The 23,859-nt window shown below is 47.6% G+C and overlaps 8 protein-coding genes across 8 annotated transcripts; 4 read left to right on the top strand and 4 right to left on the bottom strand.

The window, feature by feature from the left end:
• Positions 1–890: 890 nt before the first annotated feature.
• Positions 891–5,609, top strand: BBA_10125 (helicase associated domain-containing protein; the record flags this gene model as incomplete). The annotated part of the gene is made up of 7 exons (XM_008605222.1): positions 891–1,605; positions 1,660–2,332; positions 2,388–2,958; positions 3,011–3,108; positions 3,156–5,177; positions 5,233–5,308; positions 5,370–5,609. The coding sequence occupies 7 exons, from the start codon at positions 891–893 to the stop codon at positions 5,607–5,609; spliced, it is 4,395 nt and encodes a 1,464-aa protein (XP_008603444.1).
• A 230-nt stretch (positions 5,610–5,839) lies between these two features.
• BBA_10124 (RNA recognition domain-containing protein) lies at positions 5,840–9,013 on the bottom strand (the record flags this gene model as incomplete). The annotated part of the gene is made up of 1 exon (XM_008605221.1): positions 5,840–9,013. One exon carries the CDS (start codon positions 9,011–9,013, stop codon positions 5,840–5,842), a length of 3,174 nt encoding a protein of 1,057 aa, XP_008603443.1.
• Positions 9,014–11,843: 2,830 nt separating this feature from the next.
• BBA_10123 (uncharacterized protein) lies at positions 11,844–12,919 on the top strand (the record flags this gene model as incomplete). The annotated part of the gene is made up of 4 exons (XM_008605220.1): positions 11,844–11,924; positions 12,022–12,142; positions 12,230–12,492; positions 12,545–12,919. The coding sequence occupies 4 exons, from the start codon at positions 11,844–11,846 to the stop codon at positions 12,917–12,919; spliced, it is 840 nt and encodes a 279-aa protein (XP_008603442.1).
• Positions 12,920–13,242: 323 nt separating this feature from the next.
• BBA_10122 (mitochondrial large ribosomal subunit) lies at positions 13,243–14,352 on the bottom strand (the record flags this gene model as incomplete). The annotated part of the gene is made up of 3 exons (XM_008605219.1): positions 13,243–13,382; positions 13,448–14,263; positions 14,313–14,352. The coding sequence occupies 3 exons, from the start codon at positions 14,350–14,352 to the stop codon at positions 13,243–13,245; spliced, it is 996 nt and encodes a 331-aa protein (XP_008603441.1).
• A 260-nt stretch (positions 14,353–14,612) lies between these two features.
• Positions 14,613–15,085, top strand: BBA_10121 (cytochrome c oxidase subunit COX9; the record flags this gene model as incomplete). Its single annotated transcript, XM_008605218.1, has 4 exons — positions 14,613–14,636; positions 14,734–14,776; positions 14,908–14,938; positions 15,001–15,085. The coding sequence occupies 4 exons, from the start codon at positions 14,613–14,615 to the stop codon at positions 15,083–15,085; spliced, it is 183 nt and encodes a 60-aa protein (XP_008603440.1).
• A 1,088-nt stretch (positions 15,086–16,173) lies between these two features.
• BBA_10120 (uncharacterized protein) lies at positions 16,174–17,061 on the top strand (the record flags this gene model as incomplete). Its single annotated transcript, XM_008605217.1, has 2 exons — positions 16,174–16,233; positions 16,429–17,061. 2 exons carry the CDS (start codon positions 16,174–16,176, stop codon positions 17,059–17,061), a joined length of 693 nt encoding a protein of 230 aa, XP_008603439.1.
• Positions 17,062–17,423: 362 nt separating this feature from the next.
• Positions 17,424–18,752, bottom strand: BBA_10119 (HAD-superfamily subfamily IIA hydrolase; the record flags this gene model as incomplete). Its single annotated transcript, XM_008605216.1, has 2 exons — positions 17,424–18,396; positions 18,445–18,752. The coding sequence occupies 2 exons, from the start codon at positions 18,750–18,752 to the stop codon at positions 17,424–17,426; spliced, it is 1,281 nt and encodes a 426-aa protein (XP_008603438.1).
• A 1,848-nt stretch (positions 18,753–20,600) lies between these two features.
• Positions 20,601–21,416, bottom strand: BBA_10118 (short chain dehydrogenase; the record flags this gene model as incomplete). The annotated part of the gene is made up of 1 exon (XM_008605215.1): positions 20,601–21,416. One exon carries the CDS (start codon positions 21,414–21,416, stop codon positions 20,601–20,603), a length of 816 nt encoding a protein of 271 aa, XP_008603437.1.
• Between the last annotated feature and the right edge of the window lie 2,443 nt (positions 21,417–23,859).

Raw genomic sequence — 23,859 nt, 5'->3', positions numbered from 1 at the left:
CGCCTACGTTAATTACTAGAATTACTTTTAATGCCTGATCTTTTGCCCTATAGTCTAATGGTATAGGCGTATATTATAAATAAATCTAGAGTTTTTAAAGATTTATCTTATTTAAATAAAATATAATAAAATATAGAATATAAAAAGAAAAATAAAGTTATAAAATTAATAATATTTTTCTTAAAAAAACTATTTTAATATTTTAAAAATATAACTATATTTAAAAATATAATAAGCTTAAAATTATAAATAAAATATTTTAAGTAATTAATAGGTTAAACTTATAATATATAGTTTTAAAAATATATAATATTTTACTTAATTAATAATTATAGTTTATAAAAATAAGTCTTTATTTATTTTTATTAAAAGTTTAAAAATAATTATAATTTATTAACTAAAATAGTTATTTAATTAAAATAAGTTATATTATATTATTAAAATAATTAAGTATTTTATTATACTTACTAAATACTTTTTAGTTATATAAGTTAATAGTAATATCTAGTATTAGAAGGTAGGTTACTCTTAAACTTTTAACGTTACTTTTAGGAGGGCACTATAGGAGTAGCAACCACACCACAGACACCGCGAGAGGTAGGTAAAGGTATAGGTGTTTTCTACCCTAGGGCTTTCCCCTATATATAGTAGTCTATACACTATAGAGGTACTAAATACTCTACGAGGTATTAGGGTAATATAATAATAATAATAGTTTAGGTACCTAGGTAGGTAACTAAGGTCGTTAGTAGTTAACTACTTAGTTAGGTACTGACTAACTTACTACCTAGATACTTCGTAGGTGGTAGGTACCCAGGATGCTGCCCCACGTCTGAGAAGCGAGCTTTCTTCCACCCAGCTTCGCTGCGTTTCCATAACCGTTCGCGACCATGGCCGGCAATAAGAAAAAAAAGAAGCCAGCTACTAACCCTGCACGAGGCTTTGCGACAACTTCCATTGCAGCGAAGCCGCGGCCCGAAGCGACCGAGTCAGAACTTGCCGCGCCAGCAGATGCCCCTCATGACAAACAGGATGCCCCTCTACCAACTGAGGAATCACCTAAGACGGATGGTAAAAACATAGCGGAAAAGGAATTAAGTGCCGAAGAGTTCGAGAAGCACCTCGAAGAATCCGAACTCCAGCTTCTAGTGGAGAGATTGGCTCAAAAATGCAAGCGCGATGCGGCCCGCCAGCGCAACCGACTGGAAACGGATCGGAGGCTGCTTCGAGGTCAAGCAGAGTCTGTCAACAGCTTGAAGTGGTTTAATACCGAGCTCATGGAGCATATCAAGGATGTTATTTCCGGAGAGACTCGGTTCTCTCTTTCAAGCTTATCAACAGAGAGCCATGGCGGTGGCAGGATGCCCTCGGAAGAAGAATTGATCGCCCGTCTGTGGACGCTGCAGCTCACACTACAATCCGCCGGTTTTCAAGAACACCGAGTCCGTTCTGTTGTGAAACATATTCTGGATATTACAACAAGTATATCTGCTCCAGGCAAAGATCTGATATGGGGGCTAGAAGAGTCTCTTGAATGGCTAGCGCGCGAATGTGACGTGAGCGAATTGCCGGCATATGAGAAAAAGCCAAAGACAACTTCTAAAGGTGATTAGGACCTGAAAACTCCTCACTGAGCGTTCTGACTGATCATTTGAATAGGGGAGACACCGAATGATAGTCCAATACCTTCGAGATCCGCAACGCCAAAGCCGAATCGCCAAACTGCAAACAGAGGTGCTGATGGACGGGACCGAAAAACGCAATCGCCCATCAAGAAGACGGTTGTCACCTGTGATAGTGACATTGAGCCCGATGAGTTGGTACCTGAATATGTGGCCGCCAAAACAAGATTGTTGGAGCTCTCTAGAAGCCGAGAATCTCATTCCGACAACAGAGCGATGGCGATTGCGAAACTGGAAGCAAGGATTCAAATGATCGAAAAAGACGTTCTGTTTGATAAGCCAACTGCCGAATTACAATGGCGGGCAAGAAAAATTGTTGTGGAGCAGCAGCTGGCAGCCACAAGAAAGCAATCGGAGGCGGACCGTGGGCATGAAGTGCCGATGGAACCGCTGAAGCTTGATGATCCCAAAACAATTCATATTAATGATGAGGCCGAGCGCATTGCTGCGGAAATTCTGGCACAGGATGGAGCAACGGATGACATTGGAGAATTATTCGACTCTCTGCCCCAGGACGAAGTAGATCCCACCACAGGAAAGTCGCAAACCGTCGTTACCGACGCCAACGGCATGAAGCTGGTGCTCAAAGATTTTGGAAAATGGACAGGAATGGGACCTCGTCGTATCTTGGAGGAAGCCTGTCGGTCACGGTATGTTACCCACTAGCAACTCTCGAATCGATGCACCTTGCTAACAAGGCGGCAGTGACTCGGCTGTCAAAATACAGTACAAGGTTGTCTCTGACGCTTCTTTCGCGAGCCAGCAAGCTTTAGACATTTTGTGGAATAAAGCACAAGAATTGCCTCAACCAGTACTCACAACCGACGTGTCGATAGACCTATTGCCCAATCATTTTTCTTTTAGAATGGCTGGAGTTGCTACTCCTGATACTAAGCAATCTGAAGCATACATAGCTACCGTGGCACTATTTCACGTATTTAGCACCAATACGAGAGAGGAGAAGGTGAATTTGCGGTTGCCACCAATTTGGAAAGACCTCTGGTCAGAGCTGGCGGGAGCCAAAAAGAGTCATGCCGATGCTGCAGATCGAAATGTGGTGAAGAGCTTACGAGGTTTGGTGCGGGCAAGGCTTGATCAGGAGTTGGAAGATGGCGTCATCATACACGGTGCCTTCCGAGGACGTGGAAATACTAAGCAGCAGTCCGAAGCGAATGAGGGGAGCAGTAACCGCACCAAGCAAGCCAATGGCAGCCCTGGTTTGTTTCAAAAGATTTGGGCTGACAAATCTGGCACTTCAAAGTACCAGTCCATGTTGGTAAGCCTATTAAGTCTGTGATACCGGAAAAGTTGCTAACAAAGCTCTCAAGCTGTCTCGCATGCAACTACCCATGTGGGACTTCAAAGTTCAAGTTTTGGAGGCTGTCGCAAGTAATCAAGTCGTTATTGTCTGCGGTGAGACTGGATGGTAAGTTCGTCGCTTGCGGAAAATGTGCTTTACTGACGGCCTCGTAGCGGCAAGAGTACGCAGGTTCCTTCATTCCTTCTCGAGAACGAGCTGTGCAACGGAAGGCATTGTAAAATTTATTGCACCGAACCCCGCCGTATTTCTGCTATCTCACTTGCTCGCCGTGTGAGTGAAGAGCTGGGCGAGAATCGCAATGACATAGGAACAAATCGCTCTCTAATTGGCTATTCGATTCGGCTTGAGGCCAGTGTCACGAAGGAAACCAGGCTGATTTACGCAACCATTGGTATTGTCATGCGCATGCTGGAAGGCTCCAATGATCTGAAAGAGGTTACGCACTTGATCCTGGACGAAGTTCACGAACGTTCGATTGACAGCGACTTCCTACTTATTGTCCTGAAACGTCTGATGCTCCAAAGAAAAGATCTCAAAGTTGTTCTTATGTCTGCCACAGTGGATGCAGATCGCTTCTCAGCATATCTGGGCGGCGCTCCCATCCTTAATGTGCCTGGCCGAACGTATCCTGTCGAGGTTCGCTACCTCGAGGATGCCATTGAGCTAACCGGCTATACCCCTCCAAAATCTGCTAGCGATAAGATGGTAGATTTGGATGACGATATTGGCGATCTTGATCCAGATGCTCCCAAGGATGAAATATCTCAATCTCTCGCCGCGTATTCCCCCAAGACGCGCAGCACCCTGTCCCAGCTGGATGAGTATCAAATCGATTTCGAACTCGTTGTGCAGTTGATCGCCCGTATTGCCACGGACGAGGATTTGCAAGCTTACAGCAATGCCATTCTTGTGTTCCTTCCTGGCATCGCTGAAATTCGAACTTTGAACGATATGCTTCTCGGCGACCCACGATTCGCTAAGGACTGGCTTGTGTACCCTCTGCACTCTACCATTGCAACAGATGACCAAGAGTCTGCATTCTTAATACCTCCTCGCGGAATGCGAAAAATTGTGCTGGCAACTAATATCGCGGAAACCGGTATTACCATTCCAGATGTAACATGTGTCATTGATACTGGCAAGCATCGTGAGATGAGATTTGATGAGCGCAGGCAGCTTTCAAGATTGATCGACACCTTTATTTCGAGGGCCAATGCAAAGCAACGGCGAGGTCGAGCTGGTCGTGTTCAAAAAGGCCTCTGCTTTCACATGTACACTCGATTCCGACACAATAACCTCATGAGCGATCAGCAAACTCCGGAAATGCTTCGCTTATCGCTGCAAGACCTCGCAATTCGGGTCAAAATATGCAAGATTGGTGGGATCGAGGAGACATTGGGAGATGCGCTGGATCCTCCTTCGGCAAAAAATATCCGTCGCGCAATCGACGCATTGGTGGATGTACGGGCCCTGACCCCGGGTGAGGATTTGACACCGCTAGGACATCAACTCGCACGTCTTCCGTTAGATGTCTTCCTTGGAAAACTGATTCTTTTCGGGACGGTCTTCAAATGTCTAGACGTGGCGCTCACGCTGGCTGCCATCCTATCCTCTAAATCCCCCTTTTCTGCGCCATTTGGCCAGCGCAACTTGGCGGACAACGCTCGCGCAGCATTCAGACGAGCTGATTCGGATCTTCTTACAGTATACAACGCTTATCTGGGATGGAAGAAGACCTGCCAATCCAACAGCGGTATTGGAAAAGAAATGCAATTCTGTCGCAAGAACTTTCTCAGTCAACAGACTCTGTCGAACATCGAAGATCTAAAGGGCCAACTATTGGTCTCCCTGGCAGACTCTGGATTCCTCCCGCTCACCGATGAGGAGCGGAAGGCGCTTTCACGCCAGCGCTTCTCCGGAGGCCGTGGCCGCCGGCAGCAACACTTTTTCGAAATACCTGGCCGAGTCAATATGCATAGCGATAATGATGTGGTTTCCGCTTCAGTAATCGCCTGGAGCTTTTATCCTAAGCTCTTAGTGCGAGATACACCTGGTATGAAGGGCATGCGTAATATTGGCAATAATCAGTCCATCAGCATACACCCCTCGTCGGTGAACCGCGACCACCTCGACATCAAGTGGCTCTCATATTACCACATTATGCAATCCAAAACGTATGCTCTTTCATTAGCCGCTTTTCTCTTTTCATTGAGCTAATTCATACCCAAGAGTCTATCGAGCCCACGAGACCACGGCAGCGGATCCCTTTGCCATTGCCCTCCTATGTGGAGATGTTCGCATCGATGTAAGTCATACCGCCTCAAGTCAAAAGACATCATGGCCGGGATTTAACACCGTTATCGCAGATGTTCTCTGGAGTCATTATATTAGATGGGAATAGGGGGCGGTTTGCAGTGCCAGATTGGAAGACGATGCTCGCCATCAAAGTAATCCGCACGAGACTGCGAGAGCTTCTCACGCGGTCCTTCAAACAGCCAGGCAAGCTTCCCACTGCTCAGCACGAAAAGTGGTTTGACGTTTGGCAACGGCTCTTTACACAAGACTTTTCCCAGGAAAAATCCATTGGGGTACTCTCGAAAGCATAGAGGTCTAGATATGATGCGTATCAGAGCGTATTCGTAATGACCGACTACACGGCAACCCAGCGCTACCATTTTCAGATAGCATAGAAACTCACATTTGAAAACATGTCCAAATAATTAGCAGGTCTGTGGCATTAGAATGATACATTGTTTTCTGCGTTCTGCGTTTGATATTGCAGATTTACAAAATCTCGTCCTTAGATTCCCCAAATCTGCATCGGTTGAAAAGCCCGCTATGTCACACTTCCATTCTCGCCGCCGTTCTTGCCGACACCGGCAATGAACATGGCCTTAAAATCGGCATTGCTCTTTTTTGGTTCGGGTGTCGACGAACTTTTTGAAGCGGCCTCAGTGCTGCTCCCAACCGCCTTCCACGGTCCGAAACCCAACCCACGCTTGGGACCCGATCGAGCCGTCCTGGGACGGCGTAATCCACTGGGCGCAGGCATGAAGCCACTGTTGATTGAGTTCATATTGCCAATGTCACCGTTTGCAGTTTCTTTGTCCTTTAGCTTTGCTGCAGTTTGACCATCGCCACGCTCTGCTCTGGCGTGTCGGAGCTGGTCTGGCGATCCCGTGCGCAGCTTGTAGCCCTCATACTCCATGCTGTGGAGTTGAAGAGCTGCCTTTCCAGCACTAGCTGCATCTGCAAATTCGATGATGGCACCACCATGCATCGGCTGCATTACTAGTCGAACAAGAGGACCAAATGGCTCAACAAGCTTCTGGACTCTGGCGTCATTGATGGTGTCAGGCAGGCCAAGTAGGGCAATGGTACGAGCGCTGAAATCTTCAGCAGCGGTAGCGTTATCCTTCTTCTCTACCACGTTGGTGTTCATAGGAGTGTCTCCATTGGTGTCCACGGCCGCTGCGCCAACATTCTTTGCGGTTGTCTTGACTTTAGATACTTTGGACAGGGAAACTTGCAATATTTGACGGCGAAACTTGGTGTTGTTCAGCTCAGACACAGCTTTCTCGGCTTGCTCTTTCGTCTCGAAGTCGAGGAAGCAGAAGCCGCGGTGTTTGCCTGAAAGCCCTCGCGGTATGTTAACTCTGGTGACGTTTCCAAACTTGGAAAAGATGTCCCTTATGTCTGATTCAACGACAGCATTGTCCAAATTCGCCACGTGCACTTCGCGACCTTCTGCGACAGCACCTTCGCGTCTCTTTTTGTGATCAGGATTAGACAGTTTAGACAATAACTTGTACTTGCCCTCGAGAAGCTTTCCTTCCTTCCCCACCGCGTTGGCTGCGGAGGCTTGGTCACGAAAAGAGACGTAGCAGAAGCGGCGGTGCGCATTCACTTTCAGGCTAGGCCATCTAATGCTCAAAATATCGCCACAGTCTTGGAACAGCTCACGTACATATTTCTCGTCCGCGGCTGGGGGATAGTTGGCCACATAAACTGTTAGATCATGGCCAGACTTAACTTGTATCTGGTGCTCCCCGAAGTATTTTTGATCGCGAAGAAGGGCGGACTCAGCTTCAGACGACGATGTCAATTCAACCAAGGCAGTGATCGAATTGCCGTCTTCCTCTTTCACAAAGGCAGTAAAGTTTTTGACATGCCCATAATCCCTGAAATATTGTCGAACTTTACTCTGCGTAGCATCAGGTGGCAAATTGAAGATGATTATTGTAGAGTTCTCGCGGTCGCGCTTGACAGTCTGATATGTGGTTGAGTCTGCATCGTCGTCTTGCATGCTCTTTTGGCGCTTCGCCGATACTTGCCCAGATTCGTCGTCGTTTGTCGAGTCATGCTTCCTTTTGTTCACAGTGTGCGCGTCTTCGCCAGCAGGGCCATGCACCTCTTGTACTGCCGAAGAGTAATAGGCGGCATATGCAGCAACCTGCTCTTGCTGCTCGCGCTCACGACGCTTCTTGACACCCTTCTCGGCCCTAAACACACTATCAAGGCATTTGCGCAGCGATACGGGAGATTCGTAGTCATTGCAGTGTTGCATGTATAGCTCAAGGACCTTCTCAGGCCAGTCAATGCTGCGTCGTAGCGATGCCTTGTGTAATACTTCGGTGGCAAGCGATGGAATGCGATCTGATGGTATTGACGAAGGCCCTTGGTTCTGTTGAAGCTCGGACCAAAATACAGACATTTCCCATGTATAATATCGTGTCCAGAATTCGTACGTGTCTGCATACAGCTTCACATTGGCCAGCTTCTTCCACAATGCTCTAGCTTGAGGCACAGCATCCTTCACTTCGGTGAGGAATTGCAGGTATATTCTCTCCAGCCTGAGCTTCGGGTCGCCTTGGTAATCTTTACCGTATAACTTGCTTCCTCTTGCTCTGACGTCGTCAAGGCAGGACGCAATGGCAGCATCGGCCACGTCCACGATTTCATCTCCATTAGTGGCAATCATGACGGATCGTTTGACATATCCACACCACGATTGATACATCTCAATGATGTTATCCATGCCATTGGAGCATAATTGTTCTTGCTTGGCGGCGAGGGCTTTGATCGACTCGATCTCTTCAAATGAAAGTTGGACCTCTTCCGCGCAAAGAATGTATCTGGCCCAAAGGCGGCCTGAAGATGGGCAATGGTGAACGGCGCGGCGCGTAGCATCAAACAGCTTTTCGAGAGGGTGAAGTTGAGGACGTGCTGATAGGAACGATATATAACCATACCAAACTGGTTCGTCAAATGCGAATATCCCCGAGAGGGCTCTATCGTGGAGAGCAGAGCAGATATCCGCCGCGAGCTGTGGGTCGTCCTGGTCTTTCCAGCTTTGCGTGGTCTCCCATGCCAGATATTCCATCATAACCTTTCGCTGCGAGTCCAAGTCGCCTTGCCTAACTGATTTATTGATTTGCATTTCGAAGGGATCTCGCGCCGTAATAATGGCTTTGATCTTTTGAGCACTTGACGTGACTTCTTTCATTGAACTTTCCCATGCGCTCTTGTCGTGCTCGGAGAGAAAGCTGGAGAAGGATTGTGAAGTCAGTTCCCATGTGATATGTGGAGTTGCGAGGCGACGTTTGTACTCGTTCGCGATTCTCGTGACTGTTTCGGGCCGTTTGTTGGTGGCTAAATTGTCTTGCTCGATGGCTATCCATTTGTCCCACAAGAGATGGCTGTCGCCAACGCGGTATTTGATGGCCTCGTACCCTTGCTGCCACAGATTGAGTTCCGCTCTGAGTGAGAAAACCTCTTGTCCTATATCTTTTTCCTCGTCGGACCATGCAGTCTCGGCACTGGCGCTGGCGGCGCGAAGAGATGAGAAGTAATGGCAGTAAGCCAGCCACGTTTTCAGACTACCAGGCTCTGCAGTCGTGGCCTTTTTGTATAGTTCGACTATATTGACGCTTTGCTCCAGATCAGTGGCGTCGCGCGTCGCCTCCTCCAAGTACGAGAGCCAACTTTCCTCTCCCACTGGATTGGCCATTGTCGCGGGCGGTCGGTCAGCTGTCATTCGGGGACGCTGCTGACTCCGGCCCTGCCAGGCGTAATTTATTGCTTGTATTTTTAGTGGCAAACTGTGTGCGAGGCTGCGTATGTGTCTTGCTGGTCTTTAAGTTGTGCAGTCGTAGCTTTGATTGTTTTGTATTTAGGGCCTGCATAGCTTCGCGACGGGGCGCTGTACAAGGTACCTAGGCAGGCACCTGCTTGGCACTGGTGCCTCTTCCTGATAACTAAGGCTTATCAGCCGGTCGCTGTGGGGCTGGCAGCGCCACGTGGTGGCATGAGAAACATGCTGCTTTGACTCGGCATGTATAAGGAATTTCGCCTGTTGACAATTATTTTCCTTCATTCATACGTTAAGCAAAACTATTATATCTAACAAGTAGGTGCACTACGTTTCATTGATGCTACGACAGAATACTCAGGCCACTACACTACACACCCGGGCGCTGTTGCCCGAGAGCCATTACGCACGAAATCGCGGCACAGCACCAGGGTACTGAGTACGCTGAGCAAAGAAGTACTGGTGGGCTGATGATGATGACCGTCACCGTTAAGAGGTGCATTGAACACCAAGCAAAGGTGAACGATGACCTACCAGACTCGGACAACAGTCGCTATGTAAAGAGAACATTCAAGGCTAGAAGCATAGGTACACGCCAGAAACGAGTCGCACAAGTAATCGCACGCTTGGCGGGTGGGGCGAAATTATTGTAGAGACAAAGAGAGTAACTACCTGTGAAGGCCTACATATGTACGGGCGAAGCAAGGAAAGAGTATTGCTAGGGGGACACTATTGTTTTACTAGGGGGACAGGTGTACTTAGTTTTCAAGGAAAACAGGCGACTGCGATGATGGCGTATCGTCACATTTGCAAGAGCACTTAGGCATCTGTTACCGATCAAATCAGCTCTGCGCAATAGCAGCCTTATCGCCAATGGTTACATATTCGAGCGGAAATGGTAAATTGCCAAAATTAGGCAGCGCGGTATCACCTTTCTGCGTGATTTATCGTGTTCAAGGTTGCACCTTGTTTTTAGAAATGTTGTAAAGCTACCTACTCACTTGTTATCTCGGTGCCCTTGAATTCTGTCTGACCGAGCTGCTTGGCCTGTACCACGCTGGCAGCTGGCTAGCAACTAGACACGGTAGGGTACCTAAAGAGGCTGACTATCGTTTAAATAGAAAGTCAGATTTACCAGAATACACACTGCTTTTGCTGTAGATAATACCGGAGTCGCGGGAGTTTGCTGGCCTCTGGTTCACTTGGCTGTCGAGGCAGTTTCTAGGTACGTATGCCTACTGCGTACCTACATTTATCAGGATTTATATGATTCGCAAACATCCTTGCAAGACGCGTGCCAAGTAATGATAGCTGTAGGCCGCGGAAGGGATGCGCCTTGTGCCTATGTCTTCTACTAGTACAATAAATCCGTACGAAACCCTACCGACATGCGCCACTACAAGACGAAGCGTCAGTAGATAGCGAGATGCTCATATATCATATTAGTAGAGGACTCTCGACAGAAAATGGCCGCCGTGCCGCACAGAACTTTGTCAACTGTGTGGCGCGCGCTAGTAATGACTCGGGACCGTCTGTGCCCCTTGCTGGTTGCATGAGATGCTAGAATTCTGGGCAGACAAGAAAAAATAGCACTTGGTGTCGCGTCAAATAATAAGAGAAATCAAAAGAGATGCACTGAACCAAGCTGCGTCACTGCGTGCGCGTGATTGCGTGGTTGCCAAGCTGCCCGCCTTATTACAACAAGTAAGCGCCCGGCCAACTGTTTCAGTCTCATGTCTTGACTCCTGGGGCAGCAGCAGTCATGCCATGCGAGACAAGTCCGTGTACGCATCGCATGATGAACCCACCCGCACGCAAGCCGTGCTCAACGATATCATGTAAATGCAGTCAGATCTTAACTATGCAGTTACCAGAATCCTTGGTATAAGCACACAATGTACTACGGACCTATGTATACGCAGGTTTGTGCAGGAAGATGTTGCAGTAAGGTATCCTGGCAAATCTGCCCGAGCCACACCAGACCAAGCCGATTTGTATTAGCCAAGCCTGACTACCCAAATAAAACTGCAGATACATTGAGCTCAAGGCCCTGTGGCCGGCCCTTTTTGCACGAGCTTGGCTCCCCGCAAGACAGGGTTCAAACTCTCCATCCTATCTACAGAGTATTTGACTACGATAGGTACCCAGTAACTGGTACGTAGGTAGGTACTTAGAGGCTAGCTAGCGCGCACTGGCTCCTTTTAATACTTACCTAGGTACCTATTATTACCCCCCTTCCTGCTGCGCCGGCCTACCCATCATTGACAGGCATGTGTGCCAGCCTTTCCGCTAATATTACATCGCTGTCAGAAGTCTCCGTCTCACTCTGCTTTTACATCGTGAGCTGCCTGGTTCCGCGCGCACCTTCATTTTTACGACCTTCCCTACTTCTTCCACCGCAGTCTGTCCTTCCCTATTCGCGCCTATCTAGCCGCTTTCACGTCGCTCATTCTTGGCTACTCCGTTCTCGTAGTGTATCTTACTTTCACTCCGCGCGGACCGGTTCCCGCTTGCAGCCTCTCCTTTCTCGAACAACGCTTGCACACGAGACTGTCTCACTTCTCGTCGTCGATTCACAAAGAAGACGCCGGCAATTCGATAGCCGCTTTTGGCGCTAGCTGGCTCGTCGTCGGCAATTTCCAGAGTCGCCTTCGCTATCAGTTATTCCGAGTCGCCACGACTTCCAATAAGCCATCTCGACCACGCCGCCAGGCCATCGATCCAATTCGACTCGAGCTGATCCACGACGATGTCTCAATTCCGGCTCTGGGCCGCCCTGGCCCTACTGGGGCTCATTACTATTTCTGTCATGGCTGACGGCGTCTGCGTGGTAAATAGTACCGCATGCTCGTGATGCAGTTCTTTCATTAACGTAGGGTGCTCCTAGCCGACATGTGCCGACGATATTCAAAATACACATTTCAAAGAACTTGGGTGCACGGCTGCCAATGAAGCAGGCTGTCTATGTGTATCACAAGGCTTTGTCGACCTCGTCGCTGAGTGCTCCGTCAGGAGCTGCGCCGCCAATGTCGATGAAATCAGACAAGGGTTGGTCGGAAGCGACCCGCCTCGGTTCTGCGTGGGCAAGTCGTGCCCTCGAAACGAGCATTGACCTGTAATACTAACAAGAAGCAGGCCAAGCCGATAAATTGCCCGCTGCGCGTGTCTCTGCGTCCCCATCTTCCCCAGCATCGACGTCAGCCTCAACAAGCCAACCCGCGGCAAGCACGCCACCACCTTCGTCATCTTCGACTGTATCACCATCGCCAACGTCGGCATCGCCAAGCCTTACATCGAGGCCTGCATCCACTCCTCCTGCATTATCCACGTCAACAACTTCAACTACTCCAAGTACTTCAGCCGCCCCAGTTACCACAGCCACAAGTAGCACAATATCTGTGAGTTCGGTATCGTAACCAGGTCTCGAATATACTCACTAAATGACAATAGTCCGGTGCTACTACAACCGGCCGCTCGAGTACTTCGACAAGCGCTGCTAGTGAGACCTCCCCGACATCTTCACCTGTTCCTTCCTCTGGTATTACATCCGGCGCAGCAGCTGGAATCGGCATCGGTGTTGCGATTGTTGTTGTGGCTGTTGCTGTTATAGCTTTCTGCTTGCTCAGGAACCGAAAGAAGCAGGCTGCGCCCCGACACTCGATAGAAATCTCCAAACCGCTCCCCGGTTCAGGACCTACATACCCCACGCGCGATGAGCGGGATAGGGACCGGGATTCGTACGACAAGTACGGGCATGACATCGAGATGACATCCCATCGGTACGAGGACATGATTCCAAGCCAGCAACCACGAAACATGGTGTGATGAAGATCAGCGCGGAACATGGTGCTGAGGCGTACACAAAAGTTGAAACTGCGACGCTTCCATTATGCGCAAACTTTCCAGTCCAGGGATTCTTCAAGTGCATATTTACCATTGTTTCTTATTATCTGTTGACTTCTTTCATCTCATGGATTTAGCCGCTTTAGGTCAACTCCACAATCGTTGTAGATGGACCAGCTGGATTACGTAGAAGGGGGTTTTTCTTGTTCTGATTGAGTTCTGCAGCTCCTATTCTATGTACATATTTGTTACAACTCTCAAAGTAGTTCCGGTTAAAACTGTATGAACGACGAGTGCATGGAAAATTACCAACTGTAGTATGGTCGCTGGCCATGAACGCTGCGGTTAGGCAGATGGATCCACGGGCCCTTGGCAGTCTTCTTTGCCTCACGTTCCTCATGCTCACGCACTCTCGTCCTCTCTTCCTTGAGCATAATAGTCAGGGCTAGGTAGGTTGAAGGTTAGTTTTCCAAATAAAACTGTAAACAATATTTCATTCACGTCACATACAGGTAGCGGGGTGCTGGATGAGGCCCATTCGTCCACGTCCCTTGGCGTCTATGCTCTTTCCGCGCCACTTTCCTCGGCCCACCCACGACTGTGCAATATACATACGAGACGGATCAACAACCTCGACCCATTTGCCTTCGCCGGTCTGAATCTTTTTGGGGGTGTGATAGAGCTCGCCATTGACCTTGCCGAGGCCCATTCCACGCTGCGCAATTGCGAGATCGCGAGCCTCTTCCAAGTAGTATCGGATTTCGGCAGCCATTTTCTTTTTGGACCACGTCATCTGTGTAATGGCATCGTCCACTAACTTGCCCGAGATTTGGCGGGAGAGCATCATCAACTTCTTGACGCTGGTTGCCATGAAGGGGCTCTTGTGCACGAGCTGTCGTTCCGTCATCTTTATCCTTTGCTCCTTTGTCATGCGGCCGTTCTTACGGACCATTTGAATGACCTTTCTCCGTTGCCATCGCATGCGCCCAAGGGGATCCGGATCGACAACCATGGCCGTGTTCTCTCGCGTCTTCTGTTCAGCGCTTTGGGCCGACACGCGAGTGTCGTCTTTCGCGTCACTAGCAGCTGCGGTCTCGATCTCATCCTGGAAGATGTTGTTCTCGATCTTGCCATTCATGTTGCGGTCGAGGAACTGTTGTCGCCTTTTGGGGTCGTCGAGGTCGATCCCAGAAAGTGCATCTTCCTTTTCGGATTTCTTGCCCCAGCCCTTGAACAGACTCCATTTGTTTCGCTTCTGCGCAGCTGTTCCAATAGTTACCGGCACTGAGCTAGTGAACAGCGTGAGAGACGTAGAATATCGCGACCCTGCTTGAAAATTAGCCGATTGAGACGAGAAGGCCGGCGAAGAGCTTACCTGACGGTATGAGCCGCCGGGAGGCGAGGCGAAAACTCATCGGAGCGGTGGAATGCTTCGTCTACGCCTTGACGGTATGAATTACTATTTGCATTTCCTAGGTTTCAAGCTTGCCACGGTCCCAGTCACGGACATCTTTTCGCCGAGGACCGCGGTTTTGCCGGGCTGCGCGAATATCACGTGACCCTACTAGCGCGATTATCGTTCGATGTTGCAGTCCTCGGCTGAATTCAGAGTAGTTGCAAGACAACTCGACACGTCCCTTTCTATCGAAACACCCGAAATTTAAGCACAAACAAGATGGCAGTCGCTCCGATTACTGGCGTACGTTTTTGCAAGCTCAATGGTTCTACGCAGCTGCCGCATGCACAGCTCCATTGATGCGCCCTGTTTCTTTTCGACGTGGCTAACCTTTGCTCAGATGCTCCGCCGCCGCCTCATAGTTGACCTTGGGGTTGGTCTCGGTACGTTTTCGAGATTTCGCTCGAATTGACTGCTCAGCCATCCTCGTGGTGGCCCCGGCTCGACAAATTTGCGAGGCTGCAGGAGCTGTTCTTTCAATAATACACTTACATGCTAACATTCGCTCCTTCAGGTGCTGGCTTCCTCATGGCGAACGCTTTCTGGTGAGCTTCGCTGCCGTGCTATCGTCAACTAGGTCGTATCAATTTGCTAACCACAAGAACAGGTACGGCTACCATATTCCCCGTACCAACGCCCGCGATAACTACTACTCCAAGCTGGAGGAGAAGCGCCAAGCCGAGAAGCAGTAATTGCCAACTTAGGTCGATGTGCTGTTAAAAGAGAAGGGCCAGCTCGGTAGCCAATAGCAGCTCCTGTTGCAATCGAATCTGGCAGAATAGACCGTGGAACATGAGCGCTTTCAGTCCGTGCAGGACTGTTTGGTCGTCGGACAATATGTACATTAGGCAGGGCATCCGAATAGATCCGGGTTGGACTTTTACAAAACATGCAATTTTTTCCGTCATTGCGATGGTACAGCAGTCCTGTGTATGTAGACGGACAGCCGGTTTTTTTTCCGGATTGAATTCCTGATCTATGTTGAAGTTTGCCCATGATATTGCCGATAGTTTTATTTATTGTACAACAGCTTGTCAGTGATACATTGACTTCTTTCATTGAAAGGCATTGCTAGATGAGAGCCCGATCTTGTTGATCAAGGTCAAGGCGAGACAAATGATTTTCTTGCGTTGCGCCAAGAGTTCCTGGCCTGACTTCTGATCCAGTAGACACCCCCCACCCCAAAAAAATCACTCTAAAGATTAAGCACGAAAATTTGTGAAGATTGTGGTCGAGCGGAAGCCCGCCGTCGGCGCTGATTATGGAGGCAGCATTGCAAGCGATGTGATTTGCGGTTAAACCTCGAAGTGCACGAGAGGAATTCCTGTAGGCTCCCTCCGCATCACGAATCTGACCAGTTGTTTGTCCATTGAAGTGTCGTAGTCTGATTGGAAGTGCGGCCGAGAGGTCGGGATGCGCCTTGAGGCTTCCCTTCCCAAACCGTCGTCTCTACCGAGAACATGGCCTTTTTATCTTTGCACCTGTCAATCACAGTCAGCCGCTCCATTGCCCAACAAAGACAAGAGATTGATAGCGATAACTCACATTCGAAAGAAGCGTGTCACAGGCCAGCAACTAATTGGGCTGTGGGGTATCGATTCATCCTTGAGCTCGCATTCCCATTGATTCATCTTGAATAGCTTGCACGCCGAAAGCTCTATCCGGCGGGCGCCCCCTTCCAGCTTGCGCCGCCGACCATCAGCGTTTTCCTGTATACGGGTCGGTAACTCCGAGGCATCAAAGGTGGGACACGGCGGCGACATTTTTTTTTTTTTTGGTAATGGAGGCGGCGCTGGGTAGCAGTATCCTCAATGAGGTGGCAGGTGAAAGTTTTGCAGAGGTACGTGTAAAATTGCCTCAGTCATACACCACCAACCGACATGGTCGACGCAAAATCATCCCCGCCAGCAAAGAACAGAAAGTACAAAACCAAGAACGAAATTCATTTGGCGTATAAACTTTGTGTGCCTTTTCAAATACTCATAATTTTCTCTTGTTTCGACTGGTTCAGTGTTGAAGTCGCTGACATGTGTAGATTCTTGGCAGCCTCCGCAACGCTTATAAGCCGATTGTTGCGTCAGGACATGACGCAACTACAAATTACAAGGTCAAGAAAACTGGAATCAGTGCATTGGATGAAATCATTGGCAGGCACTTTCAATATACCAAGACTGGCGGCTTGGCTATCACGGGCCGTTATCTCCCACTCGTGTACAAAATCGCATCTACGCTGGCCTCCCCCCCTAACAACAAAGTGGTCATCATTATCGACTATGAGGGATCATTTCAAGCCTCTGGACTAAATTGCAGCGAATCTGCTCTTGAGCACATCTACGTGCTGCGACCGGCTGAGAACACGCGCGACAAGCTCAGAGACGTCATAGCCAGCACCGAAAACTATGTGATATACAATGAGGAAGCAAAGAAGAGCGCCAATCTAGAGCTCTGGGGAACAATAGTTCTTGGTAGTACGACAGGGGGTGATGCTACCGCCGGATGGAAAGGGTGGTTACGCGTCGACCGAGAAGAAGTACGGCCTTTTCCACCAGACATCAGTATCGAAGAGGCACTACAGCAGCGAGAGGAGCGCCAGAGGGCGGTTGAAGCTTCTTGGTGGCAAGTTTCATCGGCATGGGGAGGCTTTTGTTTCAATGACAATTGGCCTTGATTAAAAGAGGCAAGGAGATAGCGAGCATACCTGCCGTCTTGGTAGCTGTAGTTGTTTGTGGAACGCTATTTGGAACGCTACAAGGCCCTACAAATTCATAGAAAAGTCCACATGGCTTCTGATATTAGAAATTTGGACATATCATATACATGAGAAGTCTGTGTAAACAATCTAGTTTGCGCCGTTCCAGCTCTTGGGTGACACTGTAACTGCCGAATGACGAGACAGCAAATGCAGTTCATCAGAAGTTGAACTGAGAAAGGAAACAACTCCATACCCGAGAACAGATGCTAAGACTAAATAAAGACCCATGAATCACAAAAGCGAGTGCTGGCGAAAGAAGTGGGATGGAGCAATAGCTACTAGACCTGCAGTTCATCAGGCTCCACAACAGCCAGCGTATCGCTCGGCGTAATGACTTGCTTCTGGAGCGTTTTTACAACACGCTTGCGCATCTCTCGCTGGATTCCGTGGTTGACGGCATCAAGAACGGTATCGACGGTGACGCGTGGCTTATATGCAGGCTCGGTACCCTCTTCGTAAACCCCAGTCTTGACAAGAATGCTGTACCATTCGTTGTTGGCCTTTTCGTTGACGGCGTTAGTGCCGCGAATATCACTCTCGGGCGTGTCCCCCACGAAATAGACAGTCTGGGGAGGCTTAACGAGTCCGTGCTCTGCCTGACGCCACTGTCTCATGAGACGATAGGCAAACTCGAATGTAGGAACCTGAGGCTTGCCAAAAGCATGGGTGTATAGTTCACCCTTGCCTCCAGTGATATCCTTGAATGTAATCTCGAACATGCGGCGCAGAGCGCCCATGCCGAGACGAACGTGCTCGTGTGCGGCTGACCAGACAACGTCATTGTGGGAGAAATAGAATGGCGGACCCTCGTCGAAAGTCTCGCTGCGCTGGCTGAGAACACCGCCCTTTGACATGGCAACATCAAGCATGATCTGGATATCGCCAGCCCAGTCACGAGAGTCGGCGAAAACAAACACAGCGTCAATCACGACGTCAGAAAAGTCACGAGTACGTGAATTGGCATGCTCTTCGTCTGTGAGCTTGCGGAAAGGTGTCGTCGCGGCATCGTGCTTGATGATGTCGCCAGGTGTGACCACATCCTTGAAGCCGTAGCCCTCGGCGACATTACGGCAGGTCTCGCCTTCACCACCAATGACGAGAACTGTCTTGTATTTCTGAGCCATTTCCCTCATGGGAGTATGCCCGCATATAAATTGACCAGGTTGAACATCCTGCTGGAGCTGACCGGACAAGTCTTTGCATCGTTGCTCTTCGGTTTTACCGCCTCCGTTTGTCAGAAAGATGTGAGGACTAAAAAATTAAGATAAATTCGATTGCTGATTAGCAGGGCAAACTTACATGTGTAGGCCGTATTCGTTGTCACCGTTGAGGACTTGCATCGCCTTGATCGCTTCTGGAATAGGCTTGCCACCTCGAACGAGGACACCATCAATGTCAAAAGCAAAGACGAACGAATCCGCAACATTGCTTGGAGAATTGACAGAGCCAGGTGTTGCAATACTTGTCATGCTACCTCTGGAGCTACCGACGTCTAGCTCTGGTGAGGCGGCCCTAGATTCGATCGGTGTTCCCGTAGAAACACTTAACTTTCTCTTGACCTGAGCCACCTGCTCGAAGAAAGCAGCCTGCTGCTTGGGTGTAGCCATGGTGTATTAAGTTCGCTCTTATCCCAATATCGGATCTAATCAGAGGAACCATGCCAAAATTTGTCTGTTAGAAACAGTGTTGTGCGGGTCCGACTGGGTGGAGAAGTGTCAATCACAAGTGAACAATTGAGAAATCTACCGTTCTGAACGGTGAGAGGGCACATAGTATTTATAATCTAGCTTGCCTTTGATGGTGACTTCATCGCCTTTGATGCGTGTTTCGCCTGCGGTATGATTGCATACTGGCCGCCTCTTCTTTATTGGTTCCTTCTGCGGCAACCTGTAGCCAGAGGTCCATGAAAAAAAGGCCCCTTGATCCACTACAGTTCCACATACCCAGAAAAGTCTGTGTGATCGTCCAATGAAGTATGAGGTTTGGAGCCGTCGTCCAATAATCGATTAGCTGGACGGTTGATAGTGAATGGCTTCTGGCTTTCAAAGCTGTCAATCAGAACGATGACGCAGACACGCTGCCCAAGGCTCTAGCGCAGGCTACGCTGAGAAGTAACGCCACTTTCCCAGACTTATTACTTCGTATTCTTCCGCAATTTTCTCCAAGAGCTCCAACTAATAGCCAATAATTCGCCACGTCTCCAAATTTAGGGTTCATCAAGCTTCTGTCCTGGCAATAATGTGCATTCTGTCTAGCGCTGTGATGAAATATTTTCCCCGAATCCCCAGTAGACCCGCTCAAGATGCGCGGTGAATGCCTCCTTATTTAACTCTTCAGTCGCCAGCGCTGTAACTGCCCAGCATGACTTCTTATCTTAAGTGCATCGCATCATTAAATGCAGAAATCCGCTATTACATACAGACTGACCGTTATTGAACGCTACCACCTTCACTTCAGTGTCACTGCCTTTCGCTGCTTCAAATCTCTATGTAATGAGGCATTCTGCTAACAAACAGGGGCGTAAACAGGTACATCAAAATTCCCCTATCCAAGTGTGTTCATGCGCATTTGCAGACGCAGATAGTAAACTATTCACCTCACAGTGCTAGAAAATTTACACAAAAAGGCAGACAAATACGGCAAAAGCCCCTTTTTCGAGTGACCGCATGAGCCTTATGCCAGTAACAGCACTCAAGGGTCTTTCTGGGTCTTGGCCGATCATCCCACCAATGACGTCAGATATATTCCACAGCAAAAGCAAAGCTAAGAGGTCTGCTCTCGCCGCCCAGGGCCTGAACAACTGAGAATTGTCGGTCGACCGTTGACAATCGAGGCTAATAATTGTCTCACAGAGACACGCTGTCACGTTCCTCAGTACGAAACTCTCTAGTGACCAGCTATCTTTGCTTGGTTGGGTGATTTGTGCACTACCAGTAGGTTGCTAGGACCATATAGTCTCATACATATCGCATTCAGACCAATCAAACCGCTCGACGTCATGACCTTAAGATATGCTCGAGTCAGTGAAACGAAATACCTTATTATCAGCAACCCAGGCTAATAACGGGGTTTCTCCATCGATTTTCCAATTGTGCGTTGCAGATAGCGCGGCATACTAGAAACGGCCTCAAGCTTATACTCGCATGATGGTAGTCCTCATTCTCGAACAGGGACGCTTCAATAGACGGCCAATGTCTACCTGCGAAAGTTTCACTTTCTTCGAATGAAAAAAAGAACAGCGAATAGCAACGCGTCCCGTGTACGCCGTCAATTAGCAACGGTGATTGTAATTGAATCACTCCATGAATCGGCACCTGACAATGCGTGCTTGGGCCAGGATGGTTCCAAGAGATCAGGTTCAATGGCACCCCTTTTACCTCGAGTGCCCGCTAAAGCTTTTCTGCCTCAAGTTAGAGCCCGTCTCCCGCCGCTTTGCAGGCCGAAGCATAGATAGCTCATTGGAGATTCACGAAGAGGCCGCCGTCCACAAGTAACTGGGCTCCTGTTACGTAGCCACTCAACCCTTCGCACGCGAGAAAAACCGCAGGCCCAGCCATGTCGTCCGGAGCCCCAGTGCGGCCTAGAGGAATACGGCCCTCCATATAAGTCCTTTTGGTATCATCGGCAAGATCCTCCTCATTGAGCTGAGTGCGGATAGTTCCCGGCAACAGCGCATTGCACCGGATACCATATTTGCCCAGAGCCACTGCCGTGCTCTGCATGAGGCTAGTGACACCGGCCTTTGTGGGAGTGTAGTGAGTCTGTAAACCTCCTCCAACTAGAGCGGAAATGGAAGAAATGCCGATGATGCTACCGCCTGATGGTGCTTGATGAAGAGCCATCTGTCGAGCTGCTGCTTGAACAATATAGAATGCCCCGTCCAGATTCGTCCGCACCGTCACCTCAAAAAGATCTGGCGAGAGTGTCAGAAAATCGGCAAATGTGCATACTCCTGCGTTGCTAACACAAGTATCTAGTCGGCCATTGCGGGAGTGTTGCACTGCAGCGGCAACTAGCTGGGTCGCCGTCTGGCGATGCCGTATGTCACCAATCTCATGCGCAAGCACACCCGATTCAGAGTCCTCTTCTCGTAGCACTTTGGCTTCTGCAATCAACGAGTCCAAGTGGACTTGATCCTGTTCTAAACCGAGGTGGTTGACGAGCACGTCTGCCCCCTGCCTCAAGAATTGCAGACAGATCGCTCGACCGATGCCAGTTGTACCACCTGTGATCAGCGCGGTTTTGCCCTTCAGTAGACCTTTGATAGCCATGACAAGGCTCCCAGCGTTTGGGCGGAGGCTAGGAAGGGATCAAGGCGAAACACACAGATATCTTGGGATAAATGCAATCGAAGTCGATGCGTGCAATCTAGCTCAATACTTCGAGTGCTGCGTGGCCCAATTTAGCGCATTGCAGCTATGAAGATGATGGGTGGTACGGTCTAGGAAGGCGTTGTCAATTGTCAGCCTGTTGCATAGGTTTTTGTCGGCCGAAAAGTGGGTTAGCGGTTACGGGCAAGGGGTATGAAAAATACACCGCCGATCCACCAAGGCCTCCACCACCACCACCACCACTACCACCCACCACCACTAACCTTAACATAATAGGCGCTAAGGAATATAATACGCCTTAAAAGGCACACTTAAGAGGCGCTTTTAAGTTCCTTAAGTATAAGGGAATTCCCTATTAACGTGATAAGCTATATTAATTCTTTAAATTCTTATAAAGGTAAGGGTTAGCTACTATATATAACCCTAATAACTTATACTATACCTAATATAATAACCCTAATAAGACTAAAATAAGAGGCTAAAAAAGAGCCTTTAGCTATATTAATCTTAACGTTATTAAGGCCCTAATAGAAGATAAAGGGTATAACGCCTAGTAGTTACTATAATAGACCTTAGCTCTTAAAGCTAATAGTAGTAAGTATAATATAATAAGCTTAATAATCTAGAATACTATAACTAAGTAAGGCCTTTATAAGTATATTACTTAATAGGTTAATTATATATTACTAGTATTAGCTAAGAAGTAGCTTAATTAAGCTTATTATATACTAGCTCTAAGGCCTAAGGTAAAGGACTAGTAAGAGGTAGTTTTCTCTAATAAAAAGCACTTTAGCTTTAGTAGTAAGGGAAGAGCCTAGATTATTAGGAAGAATAGCTACTAAGATAATCCTAATTACCTATAAGAATAGCTAAAGCCTACTAAGTATAATCTTAAGCGCCTCTACGCCTAAGTAGCTATTAGATATAATTATAAAAGCCCTTTAATCTAATATAAGGTGCCTAGTAATACTAATAGTAAGATAAGCTAGAAAGTATACCTTAAGATAGTCCTAAAGGGCTTTATTAAGTTAAGCTTAATAAAGACCTTTAAGGACTATAGCTAGCTACTAGTCCTTAAGGAAGACGGTAATAGTAGCTATAGGCTAGGTAAGAATAACCTAGTTAGGAAGTAAAAGGATTAAAATAATTTATAATATTACTTTAATTACCCCTAGAGCCCTAATTTTTCTTTTATTAAGAACTACTAGGGCTATATTATAGCCTTTATTAATAAGTAGCCTTATTAGGATCTTAATACCCTCTATATACTAGCTAAAGAGGCGTAGGCTAATCTTTAATAATTAACTATTAATATATATATTAATTTTATACTTATTAGGCTATAGTACTATATTAATCTTTAAGGTAAACAGACTGCCTAGTGATTTTACTATAATATATTTTTTTTTTATATTTTTAGTACTTAAATTAAGGTTATTATGGTAATAATAAATTAGTTATAGTTAATGGTGTGGATCGGCGATGTTTTTTTCATACCTAGGGACGGGGTAAGGGTTCAGGGTCAAGAAGGCTTAAGGGTTATGATTAAGGGTTATGGCATTTTAGGTATTCTGGTGGTAGCCGACTAAGTATGCGAAACGGGTCAATAATTAACAGCGCTCAGGCCTAGGGTGATTTAGAGTAAATCATCACCGAATCCTTGTATTGCTTGCTCCGATTGATCCGGAGGCACTTGCGACAAGGGCGTCTTGAAGCTGGGCCGAGGACTCCACGGTAGCTGTTTGTTGACAGAAGAGGCGAAAATTGATCCAGTCAGATCCAGATGTTTGCTCGAGCCTGTGTAGTAACGACTAGAAAAAAAGAGCTCGCATTGTCCGGGCGTGTCCCTTACAACTTCACCGTTTTCCAAGGATAAAACGCATGCTTTGGTGGATCTTCCACCGTTTTCACCTTGAACCACCGTCTTCTCTCACTGGGCATTTCAAGCATGCTTACTCATAACTGGGATGCCTATTATTCGCTAGGTACACGTGCCCGCACCCGTCGCTCCGCTTAGGTGCTGCAGGGCTAGGTGGCCACCATAGCCTCGTAGACATACACCAGATACTATTAAAAAAATAAGAAAATAATTATAATGATATTAAATCTATCTATTTAATATTTAATATATATAATATATAATTAAATTCCTTAATAAATCTAGTTTATTAAGTAAAAAGATAAAAAATTATTATAAATTATTTAAAAAGATATAAAGAAAACTATATTTTAAACTAAAAAAAATACTTTTAATTTTTTTTAAATTTGATTATTAAGCTACAGGTGTATCTAGTATTAATACTATTTTAAATAGAAGTAACTAGTAATTCATTATTTCTAATAAGTCCTTTACTTAAGACTAAGGATTAGTTAATAGAATTAT

The sequence above is a fragment of the Beauveria bassiana genome (assembly GCF_000280675.1).
Source record: "Beauveria bassiana ARSEF 2860 unplaced genomic scaffold BBA_S00090, whole genome shotgun sequence".
NCBI classification, from domain to species: domain Eukaryota; kingdom Fungi; phylum Ascomycota; class Sordariomycetes; order Hypocreales; family Cordycipitaceae; genus Beauveria; species Beauveria bassiana.
Note: the sequence above shows the minus strand (reverse complement) of the source record. Positions and strands in the feature narration are given on the sequence as shown.